Source organism: Culex pipiens, chromosome 2, assembly GCF_016801865.2.
Source record: "Culex pipiens pallens isolate TS chromosome 2, TS_CPP_V2, whole genome shotgun sequence".
Taxonomy (NCBI): Eukaryota; Metazoa; Arthropoda; class Insecta; order Diptera; family Culicidae; genus Culex; species Culex pipiens.
Genome location: NC_068938.1, coordinates 20,375,580 through 20,402,913, shown reverse-complemented (window position 1 = coordinate 20,402,913; position 27,334 = coordinate 20,375,580). Strand labels below are relative to the sequence as shown.

Below are 27,334 nucleotides of genomic sequence, written 5' to 3'. Positions count from 1 at the left end.
AGAGTTGATGTTTTTTTGTGTTTTTGTCCTCCAAACGCTCACGCCGAATTATTTACCAGAATAATTCCTTGTTTAGTTTTTTAGTGTTTTTTTTTTGTTTGTTTTGTTTTAGCGTCAACTAGTTTGAACTTTTTACACACATCCACAGAAGTACATGATTTACCACACACACAAGCAAACATACGATTTCTTACGCACACACTGCATTAAAATGACGCTCGATATTCATTCGGTTGGATTTATGTTTTTTATCCTGTTTAATCTTTCGTTTAGTTCTTAAAGTCGCTTAACCAAAAGTGTACAACAACACTGACACTGCTCTCTCTTTCTCGCTATCTCTCTTTCTGAACCAAAGTCGAAAACGAAGAAAATAGTCATTTCCCCTTTTTCTTTTATGTTTGCGTTTTGATACAGTGTTTGCTTGCTTGTTTTTCGCGTTATAAATCACATAAGAACAATTTAAAACAATTGTCTTTTTGCTCGTTGTTTTTTTTTAATCGGGGTGCTTCCACAAATGACGCTAGCCCAAACAGCGTAGCGTCATCCGTGTCCCCACCGCACACTAAAAAAAGAGAGCCTATAAGCGTTTATTTTTTTGTTATGTTTATTCTTGAAGTTACCAACTCTGAGCGTCCGCCGGCAAAAATGGGGAACAAAAGTGTTTTACGGGGGGGAGGAGGAGGCGCGCGTGTGGAGAGTTTTGCCTAAACACTCACAATTCTCGCTGTGTATTTCGTGCAAGAGGATTAATTATTAACTATTTTTACAAGTAACTAGAATATTTAGCTTACGAAACTACGCCGCTCTGCTTCTGCCTGTTTTGATGCTGAACTGCTTTGTCCCAAAAGTTATGCTTTCTTATTGTTTGGAGATCCTACAACAATCTCCCGTGTCTTGATCGGTAAAAATTGTAGCAGCTGCTGCTAACTGCGCGCAATGAGACGTGAATGTTTTTTGGCGCACAAGAGACGACGACAACGACGACGACGAAGATGAACACAAATCGAAAGAGAGCGAGAGAGGAAACAACGAACAAAAACAATAGGTAAAATTGATGAGAAAAAGTTTGAAAAGTAACGCGTACGAGGTCTAAATTTAGGCTGAGGTTTTAAATTGTGTTATTTTTCAACAGCTTCTAGTCTACTTCAGAATTCGAAGGCTTTTTTCCATTTTGTTTGCGATTTTTTATAGTTTTGGGTCTCGTTTTCACTATGAATTACAATAACTATAAATTCTGCACAATTTATGATCACAAAATGAATGAAAATTGTTAAACCGTTAACGTCAATGTTAGCATACATGTCTAACTAAATGGTAAAATAAATATTTGAAGTCTTGAAAAAAGAATGTTTTTTTTAAATACTCAATTTTTTTTTATTTGCAATATGGGTATCAAACAATTTGAAATCTCAAATAAATTTTCAATGTTTTAGTGTTTTTAAAATAAAATACTCAATTTTTTACAAAATACCAAAACATATTTTTTGAAGCTATGTACTCAAATTGTCATAATTTGCAATATGGGTATCAAACGATTTGAAATTTCGTACGCATTTTTACTGTTTTTAGAGTTTTTCTGGATAAAAAGTATGGGTATCAAACGATTTGAAATTTCGTATAAATTTTTACTGTTTTAGACTTTTTTTGAATTAAGGGTGCACAGCAACGAAGGAAGTTGTTGTCTTCTTATTCCAAAATTGTCAAACTTACGAACCCAATCCTGCAATAACGGGATTGTATAATTAATCAAACTTTGTTGTAAATTGCTTTGTGGACAATACTTTAGGGGATGAATAAAAAAATATTTCGAAAGTACCCGTAGTTTTGAAGATACTAAAATGTCTGCAACAAAAATCTGGGTGCAAAAGCTCTGGTTGATGTGCACCGTTAAAGACTAAAATTTTCACTAATTCCATATTTATTTGAATATACTTAAATTTACCTGATTTGCAATATGGGTATCACACGATTCAAAATTTCGTATGCATTTTCACTGTTTTATATTTTTTGCTGAAGTACTCAAATTTTCACAAAATACCATATATTTTTTTAAATACTCAAATATTCATATTTTGCAAAACGGGTATCAAACGATTTGAAATTTCGCATGCATCACACGATTCGAAATTGCGTATGAATTTCACTGTTTTTAAATAAAATACTCATATTTTCACAAAAAAAAACATTTTTTTTTTAAATACACAAATTTTTATAATTTGCAATATGGATATCAAACGATTTGAAATTTCGTATGCATTTTCACTATTTTAGAATTTTTTGAATTAAATATTCTAATTTTCACAAAATAATTTATTTTTTTGCTGAAAATACTAAAATAGTCATGATTTTCAATTTTCAAAGGGATATGCGGAATAAATTTTATCCAAATTTCTGGCAACACTGCCATCCGATGTTCAGATTTTTTATACATAATTTTTATAGCATAATGTCTCAGTCAGGAAGTATTCATGTTTTTTTTCTAATTTATTTTTAATTTTGAAAGTTATAAAAAAAAAAATATTGTCGCTCAAAAAACATTTTTTCATGGATTTAATTTTTGCCAAGTCAGTTTAAACAGTTGTAGTTTAGAGTCATCCAGGTCCATATTATTATTCTTGAAACGTTTTGAATTAAAAGTTATGCATTAAACAAATTTGATACCGTCCGGATCTAATAAAAAAGGTTATTATACTTTTTGCTAAAACGTATCAAACAACTTAAAAAAATCCCATAATCTTCAAGCACGTGGAAGATTTTAAAAATCTGGCAACACTGTATAAATTAATTAGCACTTAACTTAACTTGAAATAACATTACCTCAAACAGTTGGATGTCTTAAAAATCGATTAAAAAAACTTCCTGCACATCGCTTAATAGGAATTTCAAAAATCTTTCCTACAAATCAATTTATTTGACAGCCATGTCCTGAGATATCGAGAAAAAGAATTTAAGAAACGTGCAGTATAAATCCACTTTTTCAAAACAACCAATGCACCATGGGCTTCTATGTACATAGGACATTTTGAAAAATCTGTAAATTTATATATTTGTATTGAAAAAAATATTTAAAATATTTTAGTTTTATTTTTCATTTTTTTTGTTTGTTAATTTGCAAAAAAAATGCGTCAAAACAGCAGCACTTCAAGAAAACTAAGTTTCACTTATCGGCCGACAGATGACTCTGCAATGAATGTGTAAATTATGTTTTGAAATTTAAAATATATAAAAATGTTGTTCTAACAAGAATTTAATTTCAATATTTATTAACAATTATTTTAAAAGCTAACCAAAAATAATAACTACAGCAACTACAGGAAAAATCTTCAGCAAAAGAGCATTCTCACCGAGAGAGAAAATCGAAAGAGATTGAGACTCTCTCCTATCTTTTGCGAGATGCTAACTAAACGAAAGTTCGAAGATTTTGGAGGACATTTTCAAATTAGGAGAAATTCTTGGAAACAATCGTTCACTCATAGAAGAGTTTTTTTTTTTTAGAGTTCGTGAGATTTTTTCGATGAATGATTTTTTTTATATATGCCGGGTGTCCTCCGAAATTACAGATGATCGCTCGTCAATGTTCATTTGTGGAAATTAGTTGTTTTTATTTGAAAATTTCATTATTCATTTACACAATCTACAATTGTTTTGTTTTCTGCTTACTGTAATTATATTATTTGAAATTAGCTACAAGTGAAAGTACGTAAATGCCAACATCAACCTATAATTAATCAAAGGGGAAAAGTCGGGAAAAAATACGCAACGCGGTCGTGACACGTTTTTCACGAAAGTAGTGAAAATCGATTTCTCTCAACACTTTTTTTCGTTTGCCTTTTGCTTAATTTTCGTTTTTTCTCTCTCATGATCTCTCTCCGATTTCCGTTTCTGTTTTTCTTTTTTTTTCTGATAATTACACAACACTGACAAGAGAGGGGGGAACTGGGGGTTTCTTTAATGGGAGGGAAGGTTGGTTTTACCTAAATGTACGCGATCGTTATCGATAAGTTAAAGTTAAAATCTAACAACAGTTACCTACCGAGCTGGCCGCTCTTCGATTCTCACCTGTTGGTAATGTTGATGGTGGTGGGCGGTGCCGCGGCCCCCGCCGTCGTCGTGGCCACTGCCGCCGAGGACGAGGTCGGAACCGCCGAACCTTGAAGCGTCGTCGTCGCCGTCGTCGTGGTCACCGCGCCATTGTCCGCAGCAGCAGCAGCAGACGACACGGCCGGACCGGTGACCTGGATAAACTTGATACTGGCGCTGTTGGCCATCGTCGTCGTGGAGTCGGGCGCGGCCGAAGATCCAGACTGCTGCTGCTGCTGGGCGGCCCGAATGCTAACCGTTGGTATCCGCATGCCGCCTCCCTTACTATTTACAATTGTGGTCGTCGCGGATGCCGCCGAGACCGCCCCGAGCAGCTGCTGCTGAGTCGTCTGCTGCTGGCCAACGACGTTGTTCATGAGCTTCTGCTGTTGCGCCTGCTGCTGCTGTTGCTGCTGGATGGGTTGAATGATATTTACAACTTTTTGGTGGTTGATGTGCGCCAGAAACTGCCCACGGCTGTTCTTGATGTTGGCGTACACAATCCGGTTCTTGTCCGCGTCGCCGCCGGCCGTCCCAATCGAGTTGATCGCAATCTTCCCGTGCGGCGACCCGATCAGCTGCGGCGACGACGTCAGTATGTATTGCTTCTGCGTCGTGCCCTGTCCACCTCCGCCTTGCACCACACTCTGACCTCCCCCGCTGGACTGAATCGTGATCGGCTGCTGGAGCGAGTTCTGATGAATCACCAGCTGTTGCGTCAACTGTTGCTGCTGCTGCTGCTGCTGTTGCTGGCCCTGCTGCTGCTGTTTCACAATCATCTTTTGCGCCCGAATGTCCAGCGCCTTCGTGATCATCTCCAGCTGCTTCTTGTTGAGATCCTGCTGCTGCTTGGTGGTGGTAGGGCTACCGGCGATTCCGATGGCCGTGGTACCGGCGCCGGTCGCCGTCCCAGCCGGTATTCGCTGGTTGATGAGGAATCGGGGACCGATCACGTTTTGTTTCGACGCGGCAAAGCGGAACAAGTTGGCGGCCCCGACTGGGGTCGCTTTGGGACTGCCGTCGACGCCGGTGCTGGCAGCGTTAGCCGTGCCGGAAGTGGTGGCACCTGGTTGAAAGAGAGAGAAAAAAATAATGTTTAAAAATTAATTTTAGCTACATTTAATTATTTAAATAAAATTCCCAATTTTTACGAGTTTTTGTTTTTGTGCCATCATAAATGAATCCAAACTACGAAACAGCTTTTGCAACAACTTTGAATTTTGTTGAGATAATCAAGTCGTACTGCTTGACTGAGTCCTCGCTATATCATCGCTGTTCGGAAGGCACGCCGACAAAGAATTCCGGGAGAATCGCGATCGAATTAATCAAATATAGCTATTTTTCCGCAGCCGGCTGTCTAAGATTTAAAAAAAAAAAACAACCGATAAACAAGTTGGTCAGAATCGGACTAACATTTCCATCCACTTCTCAGTGACTCTACCACTGGTCGTAACCGGCGCCGGTATTGATCAGCATGATAAGGGCATGTGAAAAGTTGCGAAACGAGGAAAGATAGCTCCCACTCATCTTCCACGGCTCATGGGTGTAACTGTTGGTGGTCCTGGTCAATAACGGAGTAGTAACTGTGGATGGGTACTTATGCTTATGCTAACTTTGAGATTGATCGCAGATACAGTCCAGACTCGATTATCCGAAGGCCTTGGAAAAATGTCACTTTAGATAATCTAACTTCGAAAAAAATATTATTTTCGTTGTTCATTTTTTGATTGTCGAGCTTAAGTATGACCCCTAAACTACTCAAAAGTGATTTAGAATTTTTGAATCCAAAATGGCGGCCAAAATGGCGGTGATGTAATATTTAAAAAATGCATTTTGTAATTTCATATGCATTGGACTACTCAAATTCGACCAAAATTAGGTCGCAAAAATCGATTTTGATGTAAAAAAAAAACAAAAATAAAATTAAAAAAAAAAAACAAATTATTCGTGGGCCCAACCTTCGGATAATCGAGTCTGTACTGTACTGTTAATTGCACACTTTTTACTTTTTGCCTTTCTTACTAAGCTATTCTCCCGAGAATGAAAAATGTTGTATTTTGTGTTCAGTTGAAACTTTGTTGATATTGTTTCAAAATATTTGGACAGGGCCGAATGGGTGATGACCCTGATGACGAAATTTTGTATGAAATTTTTCCTTATTTTTGCCTTTTATTTGCCTTACATAAACTTTGAAAGATATTTGCAACGGCCTTATGTTGTGTAAACTTTAATGTTTTCACAAAAAAAAAACTCTAATAAAGTCAAAATGCATACAAAATTTTGCTTCGATACCTTACTGCAAATTATGAAAATTTGAGTTTTTGTGACATTTTGTGATTTTTTTTTTTACTATTTATATTTTGAAACTGTTGTCCACGCTCCATACAAAAAAGATATATTTGTACGGACACAATTGTCCACGAGGAGAGAGAGGGGTTTGTTGAGATTTCCAAAAAAGTTTTCACGTGGTTTATGGATGGTCCATTAAACCACGTGAGTTCTTAATAAAAAACTTTTTTTATTATTAACCTCAGCGAGGATTATGAGAACGAATCACATTTTACAGAATCTACAGGGGATGAAGGATGCGTGGACATTAGGATGTAACAAAAATGACTTTTTGGCGGGCATTCAGGGGTTTGTTCCGGTGGGCATACTGAGCCCAAATCCAAAATATGAGCTTGATTGGACGTAACAGGAGCTGGCGCTCCGCCCTTCAATTTTAAATGGGATTTAACCCGTAAAAAAAGATTTTTTCAAAAATGTCACTTTTTGGGGCATTTTGGCCACCAATGCGTTTACCAAAAACATCACTGGCGTGTAGGCCAGATCCTTGCGCATCTTTTGGTATATATAACATTGACATTTGGAGCACCCTGGAGCTCAGTACAGGCCTTCAAAGTTTGGCAGTTTTTCGAAAAATCGGCCCCGGCAAAATCAAATGGCGTCTCGGGCGTCGCGAGGTGCGACGCATATCTTTTTTGCCGGGGACGATTTTTCGAAAAAATGCCAAACTTTGAAGGTCTGTACCGAGCTCCAGGGTGCTCCAAACTTCAATGTTATATATACCAAAAGATGCGCAAGGATCTGGCCTACACGCCAGTGATGTTGAAAATAAACGCTTTAGTGGCCAAAATGCCTCAAAAAGGGACATTTTTGAAAACATCTTTTTTTACGGGTTAAATCCCATTTAAAATTGAAGGGCGGAGCGCCAGCTCCTGTTACGTCCAATCAAGCTCATATTTTGGATTTGGGCTCAGTATGCCCACCGGAACAAACCACTGAATGCCCGCCAAAAAGTCATTTTTGTTACATCCTAGTGGACATACCGTTACAAACACTCCGGATCAGTTATGATGTGGTGTGTGTTTTGTTGTTGACTTCACTTTCTACCATTTGAAGTTATATTTTCAAAATAGGAACTTTTAATTTTCGAGAAATAATTTCATATGCTTTAATTTTGTTTTTGTTTAAAATTGTATTGAATCGTATTGTAATTTTTTTCGATACTCTGATATCATTGACCTAGAAAAAAATAAAATTGGTCGCTGCAAGTTTTTTTAAAGTTCAATTTTTTCAACACAACAATATATTTATTAAAATCAATGAGGCATGAATAAATTTATTGAAAGAAATTTTGATTCAAATCTCCTTTACAAAAAAAACAATTATTTGCAATTGTGCACTTTTTTCCAAATATTTTACAATTTTTTTTAAAATGACTTTAGGCTCACGCAAAATTCAAAAAGTGTATTGATATTGAATAGTTTTCAATTCGTTATTCTTCGAAATTGTTTGAAATAATGAAGTTTATGAAAAAAAATTGTTTGCTGTTTCCTTGACTCATTTTGAGATTTTTTTATAATTCAAAAATATTTGCAGCAATCTTTATTTTCAGTACGATTAATTTGCTTTTATATGCTTTTTTCAAACAAAACTTTATTACTAAAAAGTTGTTCTGAAAAACAATGATTATTTTTGCTATACTCATATATTTAAAAATCAATTTAATCAAGATCCTCAAAAAAGAAATAACTTCAATTTGAAGTAAGTCTGTAATTCTGTAATTTCGGAAACTTCAATTTGAAGTAAGTCAGAACTTAAAATTTTGTATTTTTGTACATTTATTAAATGATTCTATACATTTATAATATAGAAATGATAAGAATCAAATTCAAACAGGCCTGGTTTATGGTCATTTTCAACATTTTTTTCTTACTAAACTTTTTTGAACAGAATGCTTTTTGAGTACTAAAAGCAAAAAAAAAAAAAATTGGACACTTAAAAAACAAGACTTCTGGAACAACATTTGAAAGAGGCGTTACGACATTGCTCTTACGGCCTTTCATTACACGATTTTAAATGGGACGAAAGGCCGTAATAGCAATGAAAGCTTTTCATACATACTTAGATTTTTACCGAATTCGGTTATTTTGAAAATCGGTAAAGTTACCGGTAACCATCTGTCAAAATTTTTACATAATTTTTACCGAATTTTGGTTCTACGGCGAACAATAAAGAACTGCATTACAGAATTTCGGTATGTTTTTCCCGATTTCGGTAATTTTCAGTTTACTGAACTGTATTATAATAGCAGTTGAAAATTCGATAAACTTCACCGAACTCGGTAAAAAAACAAAGTGTTCAGTTTTTTTAAGGTTTTTAAGTTATGAGATTCCCTCTGTTGATAAAACCTTTTCAAATAATACTCCAGATTTGTGTTGATTTGCAAAAACCTAATACACTTACCGACTACCGCTCCCGCCACCGTCACCGCCCCTCCCGCCGTCACCTTATCGTTCGGCCCGTTGATCTGCTTCTTGATCGGCGACAGCGAAAAGTACGTCTCGCCCGCATTCACCCCCGCGGCGGCATTCTGAAGCTGAATCTGCTGCTGCTGCAACTGCTGGTGCTGCTTCGCCGTAATGACCTGGTTCCCACTGACGGTCACAATGTTCCCCCCGCTGGTGGCGATCTGCTGCATCTGCTGCTGGGACAGCACGATCGGCGTCGTGTGCTGCACGATGTAACTTCCCGTCGGGGTGGACGTTCCACTGCTGCTGGCGCTGCTGATCGTGATTTGTTGCTGCTGCGAGGGTTGCTGCTGGACGATCGGGATCGTCGTTTGGGCGGTCTGGATGAGCGGGTTTTGCGCGGCTTGCTGAACCTGGACCTGGACCGTCGAGGGGGACGCGATGAGGAATGATGTGGACGAGGACGGTTGGAGGGTTGTCGTGTGGTTGAGGGCGGGTTCCAGCTTGATTTGGGGCGCGGACAGCGAGTGATGGAAGGGGGCCATCACGGAGGTATTGGTTTGCAGGTGTGGCGCCGAGTGGGAATGGATGAGCGGGGTGGTGTTGGTGGAGGCGGGTGTTGAGGGTGAGCACGCAGCCAGCAGTTCGTCCGGCGGTTCGATCTTGATCTGGTCGGAAGGAATGGTCGCGGAGACGGAGTCGGATTCGTCTTCTACCTTGACTTCTGCGGGTTGCGGGGCAGGTTCTGAGGTTGGGTCCGGTTTTTCGCCGGTGGTGGTGGTGCCGTCGAGGACTGGGGTGTCGAGATCGGGTGCCGCTGCAGAGTCGGACAGCTTCCGGACGATTTCTTCCGGGGGTGGACTTCGTACGGTGAAGCAACTGCTGCCGACCTGGATGTTGCACCGTCGGAGGATCTTCCGGCGTTTGTTTTTGTACCGTTCAACGGTAGCAGGGCGGTCGTAGCCGACGAGTTCCGAGCAATAGCCCAGCTTGTTGACCGTCGAGAGGACTCCGATGGGGGCGCCGTCTACCGGAGGTGGTGGACTGGCCAGTTCTTCCTTGACGTCTACCCCGGTGCCCGCACCGCTACCTGCGCCTCCACTCGCTTCTTCCGGCACCTCCAACTGGTTGAGGATCCCGTCCTCGAGGATTCCGTTCCAAAAATTGCTTGTCTGGTTCAACGATTTCATGTCGTCAATTTGGCACTCTTGCAGAATTTTGTCCAGCATCTTTTCGTCCTCGCCGGACTCGTTCAGGCTAAGGTTCAGATCGTTCAAACTGTCCCCACTGAGATTGTTGTCCGAGTTGGAGCACGTCTCCAGCTTGATGCCCAGCTCGTCTCCGTCCTTCGTAGTCCGCGCCACCGTGGCCAACTGTCCCAGCGGATGGGGCTCGACCAGTGCGTCCAGCGCAAACTGCCTCGTCCGGAACACGGTCTCCGACGACCGGGTAAACACCTCCTCCGGAAGTCCTTCCTCACCCAACGCCTGCAGCTCCAGCGATATCCGGTTGGCATCGGTCGCAAACAGTGGATCGTCCGCCAGCAACAGATCGTCCTCCAGTGGCAACGGTTCCGGCGTCTTTGGCCGGAAGTGCAACCAGCTGGACTGAATCTCCTCCAACAGATCGCTGTAAACACTCGCAATCGCCTGGCTGTCCAACGGCAACCCAAGCTCTTCCGCAATCTGCCGACCCCTGCTGCTACTGCTGGAAGATTGCAACGACCCACTGCTGGACGCCCCCGTCGTCCCCGCCGCCGCCGCCGCCGCATGCTGAACTGACCTCGACGCCAACCCCCGGCTATTACTGCTAATACTATTACTAAACGATTGGATAAAATTGTTTTTACTATTGACGATGCCACTACTGCTGCTGTTGATGCCGTTGCCACTTCCGCCACTGCCACTAATCCGGTTCCTATAGCTATTATTTACATTGTCTATCATGTGCTCGTAATCTTCCAGGACCTCCTGCTTGACCTCCACGGCCATCGCATCCACTTCACTTTTTATCACATTATTTTCTGAGTTATTCACGCCGCCACTTAAACTACTAATTACAGTCGCCTCAACCGCCGCCGGAGTCGATGTCCTTTCATCACCGCCACCGCACTTTTCCTGTTTCACTTGCACACGATCCTCCACGATCTGCTCTTCCTGCTCTTCCTCAAACGACCCACTCGGACTTCGCTTCCGCACCAGCCCGACCCCCGCCAAAAACAGCTCGTCCAAGTCCGTCTCCTCCTTGATGACCAGCCGGCGCCGTTTCGCACCACCACCCATCGGCACCGGACTCGGATCGGGTCGCTTTCGATCCGTTGTCGTCGCCACCGGTGGAACCATTGTCGTGCTGACGACCACGCTCTCCTCCTCTTCGGGTTCGGCGTTCACCGAGCAGCTCGTTTCCGACTCGATGATCTTGTAGTCCAGCCGGGACCACAGGTCGTCCAGCGTGGTGGAGGCGCGATCGATGATGACGCGACCGCCTCGGCCGACGCGCCGCCGGGCGAAGCCGATGCAGCGGGGTCTTTTGGATGGGGAAGGAAAAGCAGAAAATAAGTGTTTAGTTATTATGGTTATTTTTTAGTTTAAATTATTTACTGTTGTTTTCTGGTTATACTAAGGATAGTGACGTTTCCAGAAATGTTTATTGCTAATAAATTGTCATACCGCTGTTTTTCAACGGAATGTGCTATTGTGTGTATTATTTTACATTGTGTAGTTTTTGTATACACAAATAAATTTTAAATTTAAATAACGCCAACGGTTGCTCATGACTGGATCAACTGTTGTACAAAGTGTTATCGCGCTTAGATAAATAAGCTTTATCGATGTAAACAATAAAATCATCAATTTAAACTTCATTTCAGAACCTTTTTCAAGTTTTGTTTTAACTTAGCATACCGTCAGTGGGGGCGACTATAGGGGGATGGCGTCGCTATTTTTAGACCACATTTTCCACTTTTTCTCATCGAAACCGACTACTTTATCGACTTCATTTTGCTGGGAGAGATAGGACGCCGTCTATTTTTAGACGATGACTCAGCACTTTTCCACTCTTGCGCTTAAAAAAACCAGGTGGCAGCACGATGTAACGCCACGTCCCTATGGGTCAAAAAATAGGTACGTGGCGTTACATCGTGCTGCCACCTGGTTTTTTTAAGCGCAAGAGTGTAAAAGTGCTGAGTCATCGTCTAAAAATAGACGGTGTCCTATCTCGCCCACCAAAATGAAGTCGATAAAGTAGTCTTTTTCGATGAGAAAAAGTGGAAAACGTGGTCTAAAAATAGCGACGCCATCCCCCTACACTGAAAATACGCCACACGTTTTATTCAAGTGCCCAAACACTTGAATGATTGAATAAAGCCACATCATAGATTTAATTGGTTTGTGTTTCAACATCAATCCAAATCATTATCAAATGCAAGTGTTTTGACGATTGAATTTTTGGTATTTTTTGACATCCCGCATAGTCATGAACTATATAACTACTTTATGACAAATAGTTACTCAACTATTTATCAAATGGTCTCTACTATTCATTAAATTGTAACCCAACTATATATGTACGATATATCAAACCATCAATTCCATTCCCAAAATAGTTTTGGTCGATTTTACTATATGAGAAATTAGTTGTTAGGCAGAAAACTATATGAGGTTTTCATACATATGTAAATATTTTTATAAACTTGGATTTTACGTCAAATAGTCATTGCCCAAAAAATTGACTATTCCCTATATAGTTTCTGAAAAACTACTTTACCGACACTACTTTGCCGACACTTTAAAAAAGACCGCAAAAATGAACCCTACAATTGTTGTGATAACTACTTCGGATATAATCAAATTTGATTTTTAAGTTCTATCGATAGTTGGTGAATGTTTACCGCCATTATATGTGATGTTATTTACGTTGCTGCCGAACTGCTGCCGCCTTATCCGATTGATCTATATCTGTTGGTGGTTTTTCAGTGGTTTTGGTGACATGTTGTGTTAGAAGGGAGCAAGCTCGGGGGCAAGTATTTTTCGATAAGTCCAAGTAGTCCAAACAATTGACTCATTTTATAGTGAACAGTAATAGTCTACCATGTAGTACACATATTTTTGGTGTATGGTAAGAACAGCATGCCTACTTTTTCTGGAATAGTGAAAGTCAATTTCATGAGCCCTCGTAACATTTTTCTTCTTTTGGGGAGTTTTCTGATAATCTGAGGAGAAGTGGGGGTGTTGAAGGTTCTCTATCATCCAGAGGAATCGACTGTGATCAATTTACTTGATAAAAGTTGAAATTTTTGTACCAATCGTTTAACATATAGTTGGATTATATAACAAACTGTAATTGTACTCCATACTGTTGAAATATTGTTTGAACTATTTGGACTTATAGAAATTTTTAATTCAAAATAGTATGGTGTATAGTAATTTTACTTCATGTAAGTTGACAAATTATTTGGATTATACAAACTTATCGAAAAAAATGTGGCCGCCATCAATTGTGTTCTACTATAGCATTTATAGTAGGTTTTTAGTTCTTACAGGTTCTGACTATAAAAATCTAAAATCTGTGGAATTTTGCTATATTGTTCTCAATAAAGTTGATAAATTGTTTGAACTATTTGGACTTGTACATTTTTTCGTTGAGTCACGTTGTCTAAACAATCCGAACTGTTTAGTGTAAGGTTATTGTACCCCAAATAGTTCAAAAATAGTTAGAATCATTAGATTTACTTCAATAAAAACGTCATCATTTGACGATCAGTTTCGTTATGGTTTTGTATAGTGCCGTAACTATATGATAATGGTTAAGTATGTGGTAACTACATCTCTTTTAGTAGTAATATAGTTTGGACTATTCCCCCGATGGTTTTTGATTATGCGGGATGTTATTGTCATTCGGGTGGCTCCAGCTTTTCAAGTGTTTTGCTCATGAATTTGTCCCACTGCCTTCAACTATTAAAAGTGAAGAGCAAAACACTTGAAATTGATCTTAAGATCTACCCAAAACAGGCACTATTCAAAGTCAACGTGATTATCCACATGAATTTAATGTGTTTCACTGATTGATTTTAGAGCGACTTTCATCGAAGGCTAGAAGCTAGGCTAGAACCAATAGCACAAAAAACTCTCCCGTCTTCAACTGGCCGGCCGGCGCAGTGGTAGCGTGCACGACTAGCAAGCGAGAACCTGTATATCGCTTGTACGTACTTTTATTTTTCAACACCATTTAAAATTCAAGTGTTTGACTATTGGCATTATTTCATGGCCAATCACCGAAATTTCAAGTGTTTTGCGATTGATATTTGAGTGCTCTGTACAGCAGGGCCAGATCATGTGTAGAACACTTCGTTGAGCTGTGTAAGTTTTGCTCAGTGTATGATACACCTCTCGTAATTTCTTAATAACAAAAACCATTTAAATAATATCGAAAATCTTTCAACGTAGATTTGTTCTTAGATAGTTTACTAACATTTTCCCAAAATATGGTGGATTTTGATGAACACTACCTTAAATGCCAATAGTTTGAAAATTTACCCAATCTCACCCCTTAGAGAGGGTGACATTGGGCCAAATGAAACTAAAATTATGCTCAAATACAACGATATGGTAAAAACAAGTCATCCAACAGCTACAATGTTTGAAGTGGAGATTTTCAAACATTTGGGTAGTTTTCAAGCAATTCTAACAAAAATATTAGAAAAATGATTTTTCGAAAGGTCATTTTTGGCCAAAAACGTACCCCAAATTCAGACATTTGCCAAAATAACAGGGTTTGTTCTAGGGACGAGATTTTTTCAGCGAAGTCATCTTAAGATGTCCCCTACACAACCCTTTTAACAAAATTCAGTTTCATTGAGAATAAATTGAGAAATGGTAAAATCCCTAAAAAATCACTTTGACCCAATCTTACCCCCCAGACCCAATGTCACCCCTACTGACGGTATTACGTTTTGATTTTAACTAATTACTAACGTAGATTTATGAATAAAAAATTAACAAGGTTCAATAAACAACATTTTCATTTTTTGCCCTTTAGAAAAAAAGCAAAAAAACAGTATATCACAAAAAAAACTGAAAAAATGATTCAATTATGCATGATAGAAAGAAGACGCTGCTATGTGTTTTTTCCCAATAGTTCGAGAACCTCAAATGATAGGCATTTCCTACCCAAAAAAATATTGCGAATTATCAAAAACTGTTGATAACGAAGTCAATGTCCACCATGCCAAAACATTCTCTACATAGATTAAAAAATATCTTACCTAATATGAGACTTTTGTTAAAAATTTAAAGTTAACAAAATAGGTTAAGAAAGATTATTCTGAAACATATTTTGATTAAGAGAAAAAAGGCCATTTAAAAATAATGAAAAGCTCTACAATATTTATATTTGTATAACAAATTACAAGGTTAATTTTGATCACCAACCTTTAAATGTTTTTCTCAGTTCTGCTTGACAAAATTGGTGGCAAAATCAGAAAAAAAGAACTAATTCAATTCAATTATTTTTTATAGCAAAAATATCAAAAAGTCATGAAAAATTGAATTCGGTTATTCTTATAGTTTTAAATTGTCTAAGAATTTGTAACAACGTAGAGTTCTTAATTATTTAATTAATTAATTAAGTTATTAATATATGTTTCAATGAAATCGATCAATTTAATAAGAATAAGAGTTTTATACCATCGTGAAAAATTTGAAAAGGAAAAAGCTTTTTGATTTTTCATAAACTAAGCTAATAACAAATCATTTTCTTTTCTCATAATAAATATAAAGAATAGTGCCAAACCAACGCTATCATAATCTTCCAATGTTCCAATGTGTTTATTGCGATTTTCAGTTAACCTTTTCATTTTATAGTACAGTCCAGACTCGGTTATCCGAAAGCCTCGGAAAAAAATCACTTCTTTTTTCGTTGTTTTATTTTTGATTGTTGAGCCTAAGTATGAACGCTGAGGTACCCTAAAGTATTTTAGAAATTTATAATCCAAGATCAATCTGAAAAAAAATCCATTGAAAAAATCATTTTAATAAGAATTTGAGTTTTCTTTTATCAATTCGCCATTATTTAAAAAAAAAACAAATGCTTTTAATTTTCAAGCAGTTTGACAAAGTGAAAGAAACATAAATATTTAAGTGGAATGCATAAGACTAATTTAGCATAATTGAAATTTTCAATGGAATTGTAAGAAAAAAATAAAAATTCATCAAGAGCAAAAATACAGATCGTCGTCATTTTTAAGTTTTAATTATTCGACGAAATTGTTTTTTTTTTATTTATAAATATAGTTTCCACTCTTGTCCATCTTTGAAAAAAAAATCTAAAGGCTGAGAAAATTCTATATAATTTGCTTTTTTGGACATTGTTGATCCAACCTTGCTGAGATAAGGCCTTGCAAAGCATAGAAATCACAAAAAAATGGTTTTACCTAATTGACCCCTAATTCTCAATCGATGATATCTTGAAAACCATTGATCAGATTTTCAATGTGTGAAACTTATGTGAAATCTTCTCAAGTCCTCGAAAAAACTATTTTCAGATCTTTTAAATCGCTACCTACATAAAAAAAAAGATCAAATCCTATATGAATCATATTAATTTAACAGAAAAATGGATATAACTCAATTATACTCTTTAATATTTTTTTTACAAAAGCAGGTACTTTTCGATTTAGACTTAAATTTAATAACACTAATTTTTCAAAAAATCATAACTTGATCAAAAACAAATCATGTTTGACACCCTATAAACTAAAAAGAAAGCATTTTTTGTCTACTGAAACTGAACATTTCGCCAAGAGCGAGTTTTAGTGATATAAAAAAGTAATTTAAAAAAACATGCTATTTTGTTAGATCCGAGAGTCCCATCTCGAGATACAGCTTTTCGAATGTTTTCATAACACTTTTCTATGGACAGTCCCCAAATTTGTATGTACTTGTATGAAGAAACTAATGATGCAATGGCTGATTTCTGGAGTTTTTTTTGAAAAGGTCCTATCAACAAAATTTTCATTTTTTGCTTTTTGGGTGTTTTTGAATACCCCTGACTCAAGGCGGTTCTAAAAACACCCAAAAAGCAAAAAAATTAAATTTTGTTTATAGGACCTTTTCAAAAAAAACTCCAGATTTTTACATAAGGATTCGAGGGGTAAATTTCAAACAAATAAAAAAAAACAAAAATTTAAATCGTTTTATTTTTTGCAAAATGCTTGATTTAGATTTAAATTATGATGTTGGTCTTGGATTATTTTTTTTAGATCTTGAGAAGATTGCTGATTAAAAATTACTTTAACTTGATTTTTGGTAATTTTTCAAACTATGTATTTAAATTGATTTTTTTTTTATTTGATTTTTTTTTTTCAAAGTTGTACGGTTTACGAGATTTAAAATTTTACATTTTAGATTGAATCAAGTTTTGTACTACAACAATCAAATTGCAATCGATTCAACGATAGCAACTAATAGATTGCAGCCAATTGCTCTTCCTGGTTCTTCCCGACTCCGGACAGGACGTCCTGCCCGAGTCTCACGGGGGAAGAAACAGGATCCTTTCCGCCGTGTCACACTCTTGCAACCATTTTTCAAACCCTAGACAGAGAATCACTCCGCTATTGTCACGTTCACGTTTTTTTTTTCTCTCTCTCTCTGACTCACCTCGGATGCCGCAGCGACGCTAACGTGAACCGATACCTCGGGTCGGCCGCTCCGTTCTCCTCCTTCGACACCCAGGGCCAATTCCCGAAGCCTTTCGTGATGGGCTAAAAGTAAGAAGATTTTAAATTGAATTTTGCAAAATTAAAATGAGTGGACTCACCCTATGATATTGACTAAACTTGCTCCGCCGGAAGGCGTACGCGTACTCTTCCTCCGGGGCGGTCGCACCCTGCAGGTTGGCAAGTTCCTCCTCGTCCGAGGACAGCGCGGGATCGCCGGCAGTGCCTAGAAAAGGGTGGGAGGTTAGGATCGCCTGGAAGTGGAAGTGAACCTCCAATATCTCACCACTGCCGTGGAGTCCAGCGCCGGCGGCGATCGCACTGGGATCGACCGTGCCACGTCCTCCGATCAACGGCTGACCACCGGCACTGCCACCCGCCGGATGATACTGGTAGTGATAGCGATCGCTGGCTCCGGCCAGCGCCGATCCGTCCCGACCCACGGAACTGCCGGCGCCGACCGTCGCCGATCCGCTGGTCGACGTCCCGCCGCGATCCTTTTGGATTTTGTGCTTCCGCTTCTTGTACTGGCGCTTTTCCTTCCGACTACTGCTGTGGCTGTCGCCGTCCCGTTTGTCCCGCGAACTGCCGCCACCGTGGTACTGCGACGAAGACCCGCTGCCGCCGTAGACACCCGCACCGGACCCGCTCGCCACACCCTGACCGCCGGCCATCGCCCCGTGGTGCGACGAGTACTGGTTCGAGTAGATCGGCGCGAACGCGGGACTAAAAGAGAAAGTAGCGTTACAGTTTGTGACGATCGCCGACCGGACTGGGGGACCAACCGTGACGCCTTGGTCGCGTTCGAGGCGAACTCGGCCAGCATCTGGCCGGCAAAGTCCTGCGCCTGGTACCGCTTCTCGTACACCTCGATGCTGAGGTGCAGCTGTTCGCGCTTGATCTTCTCCCGCCGCTTGATCATCTCCAGCAGCGTCACCGCCCGGCTCAGATCCCGCCTGGAAGAGTTGTAAGAGATTTAATTGAGATACTTGAATCAGCTCCGACGGACTCACCTCAGCTTGAGCATCTTCTCGTACGAGGACTCGTCATTTTTGCGGTTCTTCCTGGTTTGCATCTTTTCGGTTCGCCGCCGGAACGCCAGATACGGGTTGTTCGGCGTCGTGTTGCCCCTGCTCTCCGTCTTCACCGACAGTATCAGTGGGTGTTGCTGCAAAAGACGGGAGTTATTCGAGTTCCCAAACCGGATCTCCCGGTCGTAACCCACCATCTTGAGCCGCTTGTTGAGCCAGTAGTCGTACACCGCTATGCTCAGCTCGTCGTCCTGCTTGAGCAGTGCTTTGGCCTCGTTCAGCGTCACCACCGTCTGGCCCGAGCTCTTCTCCAGCCGGTCCATCATCGTCTCGAACTTGAGCGGGTCCAGGTCGAGCCGCTTGCCCTGCGTCGTGATCCACTGCTCGTCCGCGCTGTCCATGTCGTAGTCGGGCACGTCTTGCTCCAGGTTCAGCGCTGCAAAGAGGGACAACGTTACACCTGTGAACCAACAAAATGCTGGAAATTCTTACGCTGCATGTGGATCAACTGCTTGGGCATTTTGTAGTCCTGTGAGTAGTACCGCTCGTAAAACTCCGAATCGGTCGCCTCGAACACCTCCGGGGTGGGAATGATCAGTCCGGTGCATATTGCGCGCTGCAGGTGGTGCTCCTGTATGAAGCGAATGGAAAGAAAAAATATCAAAATTACTATTTTGTTAAACATTGTTGAAAGCGCATCTTGCCGTACTGCCGTTCTACGCATAATTGTCCCATGTTCAAAAAAGTGCAACTGAGAAAAACGCGATTCTAATTTTTTGACCGATTTCTGTGTGTCTACGCATAATTGTCCCGTGAGTTCCTATTCGCCCTATGTGTCCCTAATCGCCCTAGTTAGCAGTTTATCACCCTTATTTATGATTCTCTTGCTATACAACAGGTAAACAAGACATAATGCTTAGTAAAACTAAAGATTCCGTGTAAAAAAAAATGTAAGATTAAAAATGTCATAAAGTCAAAATCGTCCAAAACTGACATGGGACAATTATGCGTAGAACGGCAGCGTAATAGATCGTAATTTGTACTACAACTTGGTTGTTACCAAATCCATCGAGTCGGGAGGAGGCAACTAATTGATTGCAGCTAATTTTGCTCTTCCTGTTTCAATTATAGACGTCGAACCCGTTGTTCGGTTCGAGTCCCATGGAAAACAGGTTTCGTTGTTAGGAACTTGAGGGGTTCGTCATCTACACTGATCTGATCTAAGTCACAGTTATCGATTTTTAAAGCCCATTCTTTAGCAGAGTCACTAAGATGGCACGCTGAAGATTTGGAGGATACAACAATTTTTTTTTTTTTTTTAAGTGCATCGCTAACCCAATTGTTTAAGAAAAATAGTGATAGTAAACGCATCATTTTTTAAGTTTAAAATTAAGTCCACTGCTGCCGTTCTACGCATAATTGTCCCATATTCAAAAAAGTGCAACTGAGAAAAACGCGATTGAAATTTTTCGACCAATTTCTGTGTTTCTAAGCATAATTGTCCCGTGGGTTCCTATTCGCCATATGTGTCCCTAATCGCCCCAGTAAGCAGTTTATCACCCTTATTTGTGATGCTCTTGCTATACAACAGGTAAACAAGCCATAATGCTTAGTAAAACTAAAGATTCCGTATGAGAAAATACTTGGTGGGACAATTATGCGTAGAAGTTCAACGACAAACAGACTTGGTGTTGTTTCTAATGAGTTTCCGAACAAAGTACCAGATTGTATGTGTTTTTCTTAAAGTACACATCAAACTAAACTTAAAAATGTCATTAAGTCAAAATCGCCCAAAACTGACATGGGACAATTATGCGTAGAACGGCAGTACATAGCATCGATGCTCGAGTGGCACGTCGACGAAGTGTAGGTTCCAAACGCAGATTTGCAGAGATGTAGTCATTTTCTTAGTAATTTCAAGAGAATCGCCAATGTGTGAATGTATAAAATACAATTTATTTATCATTACAGACTGGATTGTTGACAATATTTAGTATTATTAGGAGAAAAATAAAAACCTAAGAAAATAGAATGACATAGGAAAAACGTTACTTAATCCACCTTTAGGTAGTGCCCTCCTCACATTTATCATCCAAAATAGACACAAAAGGGCAGACCTTTCATTGTTCTATCAATTAGACTTATTATTCATACCATCAGATAAGTTTTTCAGTTCTTCCTGATTCGGGGCACTGAAGTGCTTACAACTTTTGATAGGGTTGTCAGATCTGCAACCTTTTAAACTCGTTGGAAAGGTCTTTTGACAACATATCCCACGACAGGTCGCATTATAGATTCGGACAACATACATAACACTTAAGTGCTTATAACATTTGATAGGGTTGTCAGATCTTCAATCTTGTTAACTCGTTGAAGAGGTCTTTTGAATACCTTTCTAAAAATGTATCCAGATTTTTAAGCGAAGATGGGGTTACGAATAAGGGAATTGCGTCGCTATTTTTAGACCACGTTTTCCACTTTTTCTCATCGAAACCGACTACTTTATCGACTTCATTTTGCTAGGCGAGATAGGACGCCGTCTATTTTTAGACGATGACTCAGCACTTTTCCACTCTTGCACTTAAAAAACCAGATGGCAGCACGATGTAACGCCACGTCCCTATGGTGCACGCCCGAAATGTCAAAATCGCGCAGTGGTACCAACATTAGAAAAAAAAAGTTTGGCTGTCATGCCATGGCACACTTTTTTTGTAATGTTGGTACCACTGCGTGATTTTGACATTTCGGGCGTTCACCATTCGTAACGCCATCTTCGCTTAAAAATCTGGCTAGTATGACGGGTTTTCTTACAAAAACCTCCCTTTTTACAATCTTCCGGACCCTAGTTAAAATCGTTTTGATTGATAAACTGTCACTTTTTACACGGGACATTCACTTACTATCAAACCAATCGTTTGGTAGTGTGTGTGAGCTTCGTGTAAAGAGGGTGTCAAAATAAAAAGTGACCCCGTTCGTTAAAAAATCAACCACTTAACACTAGGGTGACAGGAAAAAATAAATTTTGGATAATCCTAGGTGACACCCCTTGGCTTGATTCCTTAGGCAACATTATCCCTCTACTGCCGAATTTTTTTTCGAAATTTATATTTTTCCCATGTTCAGGAGGACATTTTGTTGTTGACAACTTTTGTTCTACGAAAAACTTTACTTCTCTTGTTTGGTGTTTTTCTTGTTTTATTTTTAGTATTTTAATTTGCATTTATCTTATTAAGTTTATCTTTGTTTTTGATTGTTTTTGGTCTATTTTACCACCTCCTATCAATACATTTTGCCTTTCTAATTTTTTCATGTTTTTACAGTAACTTTTTCAATTTTTTGCATGTTTTTCACATTTTCTGCTCTAGAATGCCACCATTATCATTAAAAGTGTAAAAAAAATGCGTAGAGGCATAGTCTGGACGCCACAAAAATTACTGCATACTTCTTTTTATTTAAAATATAGGGAATGTTAGTTAAAAAACACAGCCAAAGTTGACCCCTAAAAAAATACATTTTTAAATAAATTGGCAAAGTCACATAAAACAACTCAATCCAACCCCATTTTTTTCTAAAATATGAGAATTTTTGAAAATAATGTATACAGCCCCTGTATATGCATAAATGTCCCATATGCATTTTCTGTAAGATGAAAAAAAGAGCTTCAAAATTTGAAAAAATGTTTATCACCAATTTCAAATATACACGATTTCTACGATGGGACTCATATCTGACCGTTTTTCAGATGGGACAAACCAACTTGCAGTTCATTTTCAAATTTATAGAACAAAGTGGATTATTGTTGTGTAAAATAAACCATGAAATGCATTCGGTACGGAACCCATGGAGCATTTAGTACAGGGTGGCCACCAGATTTCGATTTTAAATTTCCCGGTTTTTTACCGGTTTTCTCCCGAGACCAGACGGAATTTTCCGGACTGTTTTCAAATCAAATTACAATGTTTTTTATGCTAACGTTAGTATCAAAATACTTTTTGAACGCATACATTTGGTTCAAAGTTTGAATTCCTTAAGAAAGCTTTCAAATATCTTGAGTGCAAAGTAAGTTCGTTTTTATCTGTTTCCAATTCAAACCTCTAATTTCCCTAATGATTGAGAATTTTCATCATCATGCTCTACAGATTTTACAAACTCAAAATAAAAAAAATTAATCGTTTTTGTTTTTAAGAATAACATAAATTATTATTAGAAAGCAGGAAATGTCATTGACAATTTAAGAATGTTGTAGAAAAGATTTGCAAAAAAACATTATTATCAACATTTATGTAAATGCTCGTAAATTTTCTTTGAAAAAAGGTGTTGGAAATTGAAGAAAAACGATTGTTCCAAGAACTATCAATTACTGTGAATAATTTTTATGTTTGGCATAAATAATGTGAATATTTTCTTTTACCCGAAAAAGTCTGTTTGCATCATTAGTCCAAACAAAAATTTATAATTACACTTTGGCAGATAAGTGCCATACACATGTAAGAAATCGATACTTTGAAACGGTTTTTTTATCGATTTAGATTTAGTGATAAGTAATGTGTTGATGGGATGAATTTTCGAAAATAATTTTCATTCAAAAAAACTTTTTTTTGTAGTAGAATTCTTGAAATTTGGTATTTTTTAAATATCTAAAAAATTTACATTAATTTCAAACGACATTTAAAATAAAAACTTTGCAAAAAAGATATTTTTTCCAATATTTTATTAAAGTACAATACTTCAGACATTTAAAATCATACATAAGTACTCAAAAAAAATGATAGCAATTTGTCCTTGATAATTTGTTTGGCTGAGAATCTAAAGTATTATCAAATAAAATAATATTTACAAACAAAAACTCAATGATATTATTATTTTTAAGTTAAAATATATATTAAAATTGCACTTATGGAATTGAGGACTTATTAAAATAAGACTTTAAAAATCATACGGCTGTGTTAATTTTCTATTGACACTTGATTGATACGTCAATTTGATCGCAAAACTTGCATCTTATCATACATTTATGTGGGTCCGGAGTTTCCTCTCACCCCAGTTGGCCTTGGTTCGATTCCAGTCGTCCCTGGTGGCATTTTTCGAGACGAGATCCACTGATCAAGCCTTCCGTTAGATGGAGAATTAAATGTTGGTCCCGGCCTAACCTAGAGGTTAGGTCGTTATTTGTCTCGGTAGAGCTGCTGGTCGGTAACACTAAATCTCACTAATTCTCCATACAAAAAAAAACGAAGTTGACTTTATAGCTGTCGGCCACCATTGCTAGTACCAACCACTAGTGTCTTCCTTTTAACTACAAGGACTTCGCCGCCCTGGGCTCCTTAGTGTTTTTGAGTACGGCACGGAGCGACGGCGCCGGATACCCATATTTACACAAAGAATTTTAGAGCGCCCGCCGCGGGATTCGAACCAGCAACCTCTGGATTGTGAGTCCAGTGCGCGGCCCGATTGATCCACACGGGCGGGACAAACTATACAAACTTTGGAGAAAAAACCGTTCGGCACTGTCTAAATATTTTTGAAAAAATCAAAGTGCACGTGTTTCTGCGGACCTTAAAGTTCATGCTTCCCCTCGAGTTGAGCCTACGCAGCAATCCAATGGTCGTTAGTTCAAATCCCGGGGAGGATGGGAGCTTAGGTGTACCAAGAGATTTGGATTGCCTCACCGTTTCAAGCCTTTGGACACCTTGTTTCGAGTGAGAATTTCGCAATAGAGAACGCCAAAGCCATGCTGTAGAGCAAACAATTTGCTTTATTTGAAAAGACAAATTCGCCAAATAAAAATATCATAGGATACAACAGATAAAAAAACATCCATAGCAAAGAAGCATGAGTCTATTACACTAATTCAAACATAGTTTTCGCGAATTCTTCATTAAGAATAACAGGAATAATATTCTAATTGGGAAAACAAAATATTTAATACATTTAAAAGGCTTTTGTAGAATTTTAAACAAATTAAAAATATTTTCCCGGTTTGTCAGTCGAATTCCCGAGTTTTTCCCGGTTTTCTCCCGGTGGATACAATTCCCGGGTTTTTCCCGGTTTTCCCGGTTTTTTTTCCCGAGGTGGCCACCCTGATTTAGTACGTACGGTATGTCCATGCATCCTTCCTCCCCTCTAGATTCTGTTAAATGTGATCCAGTATCTAACTCAAAATCGACCGAAATGCGTATGGGACCTTTAAGCGAACATGGGCAGTAAAGAGAAAGGTAAAATTACGATTATTTCCCGGAAGGTGGTGCTAATTCCGTAGTAACAGTTCAATAAGGCAAATATTCAAATATTGTGTGGAAACATTGTCAAGAGTGAGATGTTATGTGAAATTTGACGCTCTACAATTTTGACAGTGCAAAGCGATTTGATTTGATCTTGAAAAGTTATTAGCGACTAAAAAAAAGACGTTTTGTTTGAAAAGATTTAACGTCGAATAGCGACCCTAAGCCTTAACCAATTTGGCTCAAATTTGGCAAAGATGCTTAATTTTGCACATTTTTTGACACCCTACTGAGTCTACACTAAATAGAAACAAAAAAAACTTGTTTCACGTGACATTGCTGATAATTTTTGATCATGTAATGCATTTAATGTACTTCAAAAATGTTTTTATTTTTTGTTAACGACAGTAAACATTTACTGTCGTGAGCAGGATGGACTGTGGAATTTCAACGTCACATTGGCCCATTGACGTTGTTTTACTTTATTTTACAGATCGCTAAAATAACTAAGAAAGCCTAAAAGAACAAAAAAAAAGCAAAAATGCTAGCTTGCCAAAATTATCAACAAAGGCATTAAAACAGCAACTCATTGCCTTCACAATCGCATCCTTGTTATCAGCAGCAACAAAAACCGAATCGCCTTGATCCCCGTGCAATCCTCTTCATCCCTTTCAAAACAAAAACACACAAACAATCCGCTTCTTTGTTCCGGGTTGCAGACAAAAAACCCTCGATTTCAACGATCCGTAATTTCCGTTGCACTGCTGTTTTGTTGTCCCTTGTAGTACTGCTCAATAATTAATTGGTAAACAAAAACATTCACCCACAACAACAACAGAAAAAAAACGCAAAACCCAAAAATCAGCAACCTTCGCGGCCTTTTAAACCCTCCCCCTTCACAAAGCAACAACAACAACAACAACGCAACCACCCACAGCAGCAGCAGACCCGCTAGCTGTCAAACACGCTCAAAAACAACAACAACAAAAAATCAACAACACACGGCGAAATTTTTACGCGCCAACCGGCGTTCGCAGTGTAAACAAAGCCGCCCGGAGGCTGGCCCGGGCCGCCAGCCGCTTCCGGGCGCGATTCCACCCGGCAAAGTGGCCCCGGCAGGTGCGATTGGGCGCCTTTTGCGGCCGGAAAGCTCGCCGAACGGTCCCGTTCTCGGCGGGCCGGAATTTGCGTTCGATTTTGGGCAAGATGGCGTCGCCTGCCTCGTTTTTTCTCCCCTTTTTTTCTGTTCGTGCTGTCAAACGAGGGGGGTTCGGAGGAGAACTTTGCGCGGAATTCCTTACCGATTCCTCTTCCTTTTCCATCCCGCTCGGCATCTGCGGCACGGCCCGGTTGATGGCCGAGTACTCGGGCAGATCCGGAAGCTCCTCCGCCAGATAGATCGGCATCGGCTTCGACGGATCGAGGGCCCTCGCCCGAAACGAAAGCTTGGACATTTTTTTCTTCTTGTTTCTCTCTTGCTCCTTCTTCCTTCACCTTCTCTCGTCGTTCTCCCTCTCTCTCTCTTTCACTCTTTCTTGTGTCAAACCGTGCGCGCGCGTGTGTGTGTGTGTACGTTTGTGGATGTGTGTGTGTGTGTGTGTGGGGTGCAAAAAAACGCGAATGGAAAAAAAACACGCGAAAATTTTACACGCCCGGGGACAACAGAATCGGCCACGACACGGGAACCGGGACCGCTGGGGGGGCCCACCGGGACCCGGGAACAAGCGACCCGGAACCGCGCCTAGTGCATTCCGGTCGGCACTGGGCGCTCACAACGCGTTTACACACTGCAAAAAACGATTTTTCAAAGTTCGGTCCTCCAAAGCGTGGTTACGGAAAACCATGATGGCGGCGGCACACTGAAACTGCCCTTCTCTCTTGCGCTTGGACAGGCCAGGCCAGGGCCCCGCGCAGGCCGTCACTGGTGTACACGCACAGACAAAATCAAGGCAGGGATGCCAGCGCGGAAAAAGGAAGGGGTGAAAAGTCTGCACACGCGTACGGAATGTCTGCGACGAAATTAAAATGACGGTTGGTTTGGGTTCGAAATAAAACCAAAATACACTGAAACCACGATGGTTTGACCCCAGTTGTTGTCAAACGAACGGGGTCACGTTTTAGTTTGACAACTTTGTATAACGTTTTCCAAATATTTGTATGCAACATGATTTAATCAACTAAATTTTTGGTAATTAACTTTTTCAAAAAAAGTTATATGTTTGTCTGGAAAAGCTTGTTTAAGAATAATGCATAGTTTTACAATTCTGCAATGTCAGAATTTTAAAATTTTAGAATTTTTGGAATTTTAGAATTTTAGAATTTTAGAATTTTAGAATTTTAGAATTTTAGAATTAAAGAATTTTAGAATTTTAGAATTTTAGAATTTTAGAATTTTAGAATTTTAGAATTTTAGAATTTTAGAATTTTAGAATTTTAGAATTTTAGAATTTTAGAATTTTAGAATTTTAGAATTTTAGAATTTTAGAATTTTAGAATTTTAGAATTTTAGAATTTTAGAATTTTAGAATTTTAGAA

The 27,334-nt window shown here is 39.1% G+C and overlaps 1 protein-coding gene across 2 annotated transcripts; it reads right to left on the bottom strand.

The window, feature by feature from the left end:
- Positions 1-848: 848 nt before the first annotated feature.
- LOC120432422 (uncharacterized) lies at positions 849-26,709 on the bottom strand. Of its 2 annotated transcripts, XM_039597625.2 has the most exons (10): positions 26,101-26,708; positions 19,071-19,209; positions 18,773-19,014; positions 18,561-18,715; positions 18,333-18,503; positions 17,834-18,273; positions 17,649-17,773; positions 17,489-17,592; positions 8,830-11,360; positions 849-5,146 (listed from the first exon to the last, which is right to left on the bottom strand). In XM_039597625.2, exons 1-10 carry the CDS (start codon positions 26,251-26,253, stop codon positions 4,056-4,058), a joined length of 5,151 nt encoding a protein of 1,716 aa, XP_039453559.1. In that variant the 5' UTR covers positions 26,254-26,708; the 3' UTR covers positions 849-4,055. The 2 variants fall into 2 exon arrangements, with proteins under 2 accessions (XP_039453559.1, XP_039453558.1); XM_039597624.2 differs by having other exon boundaries at positions 17,649-18,273; positions 26,101-26,709.
- Between the last annotated feature and the right edge of the window lie 625 nt (positions 26,710-27,334).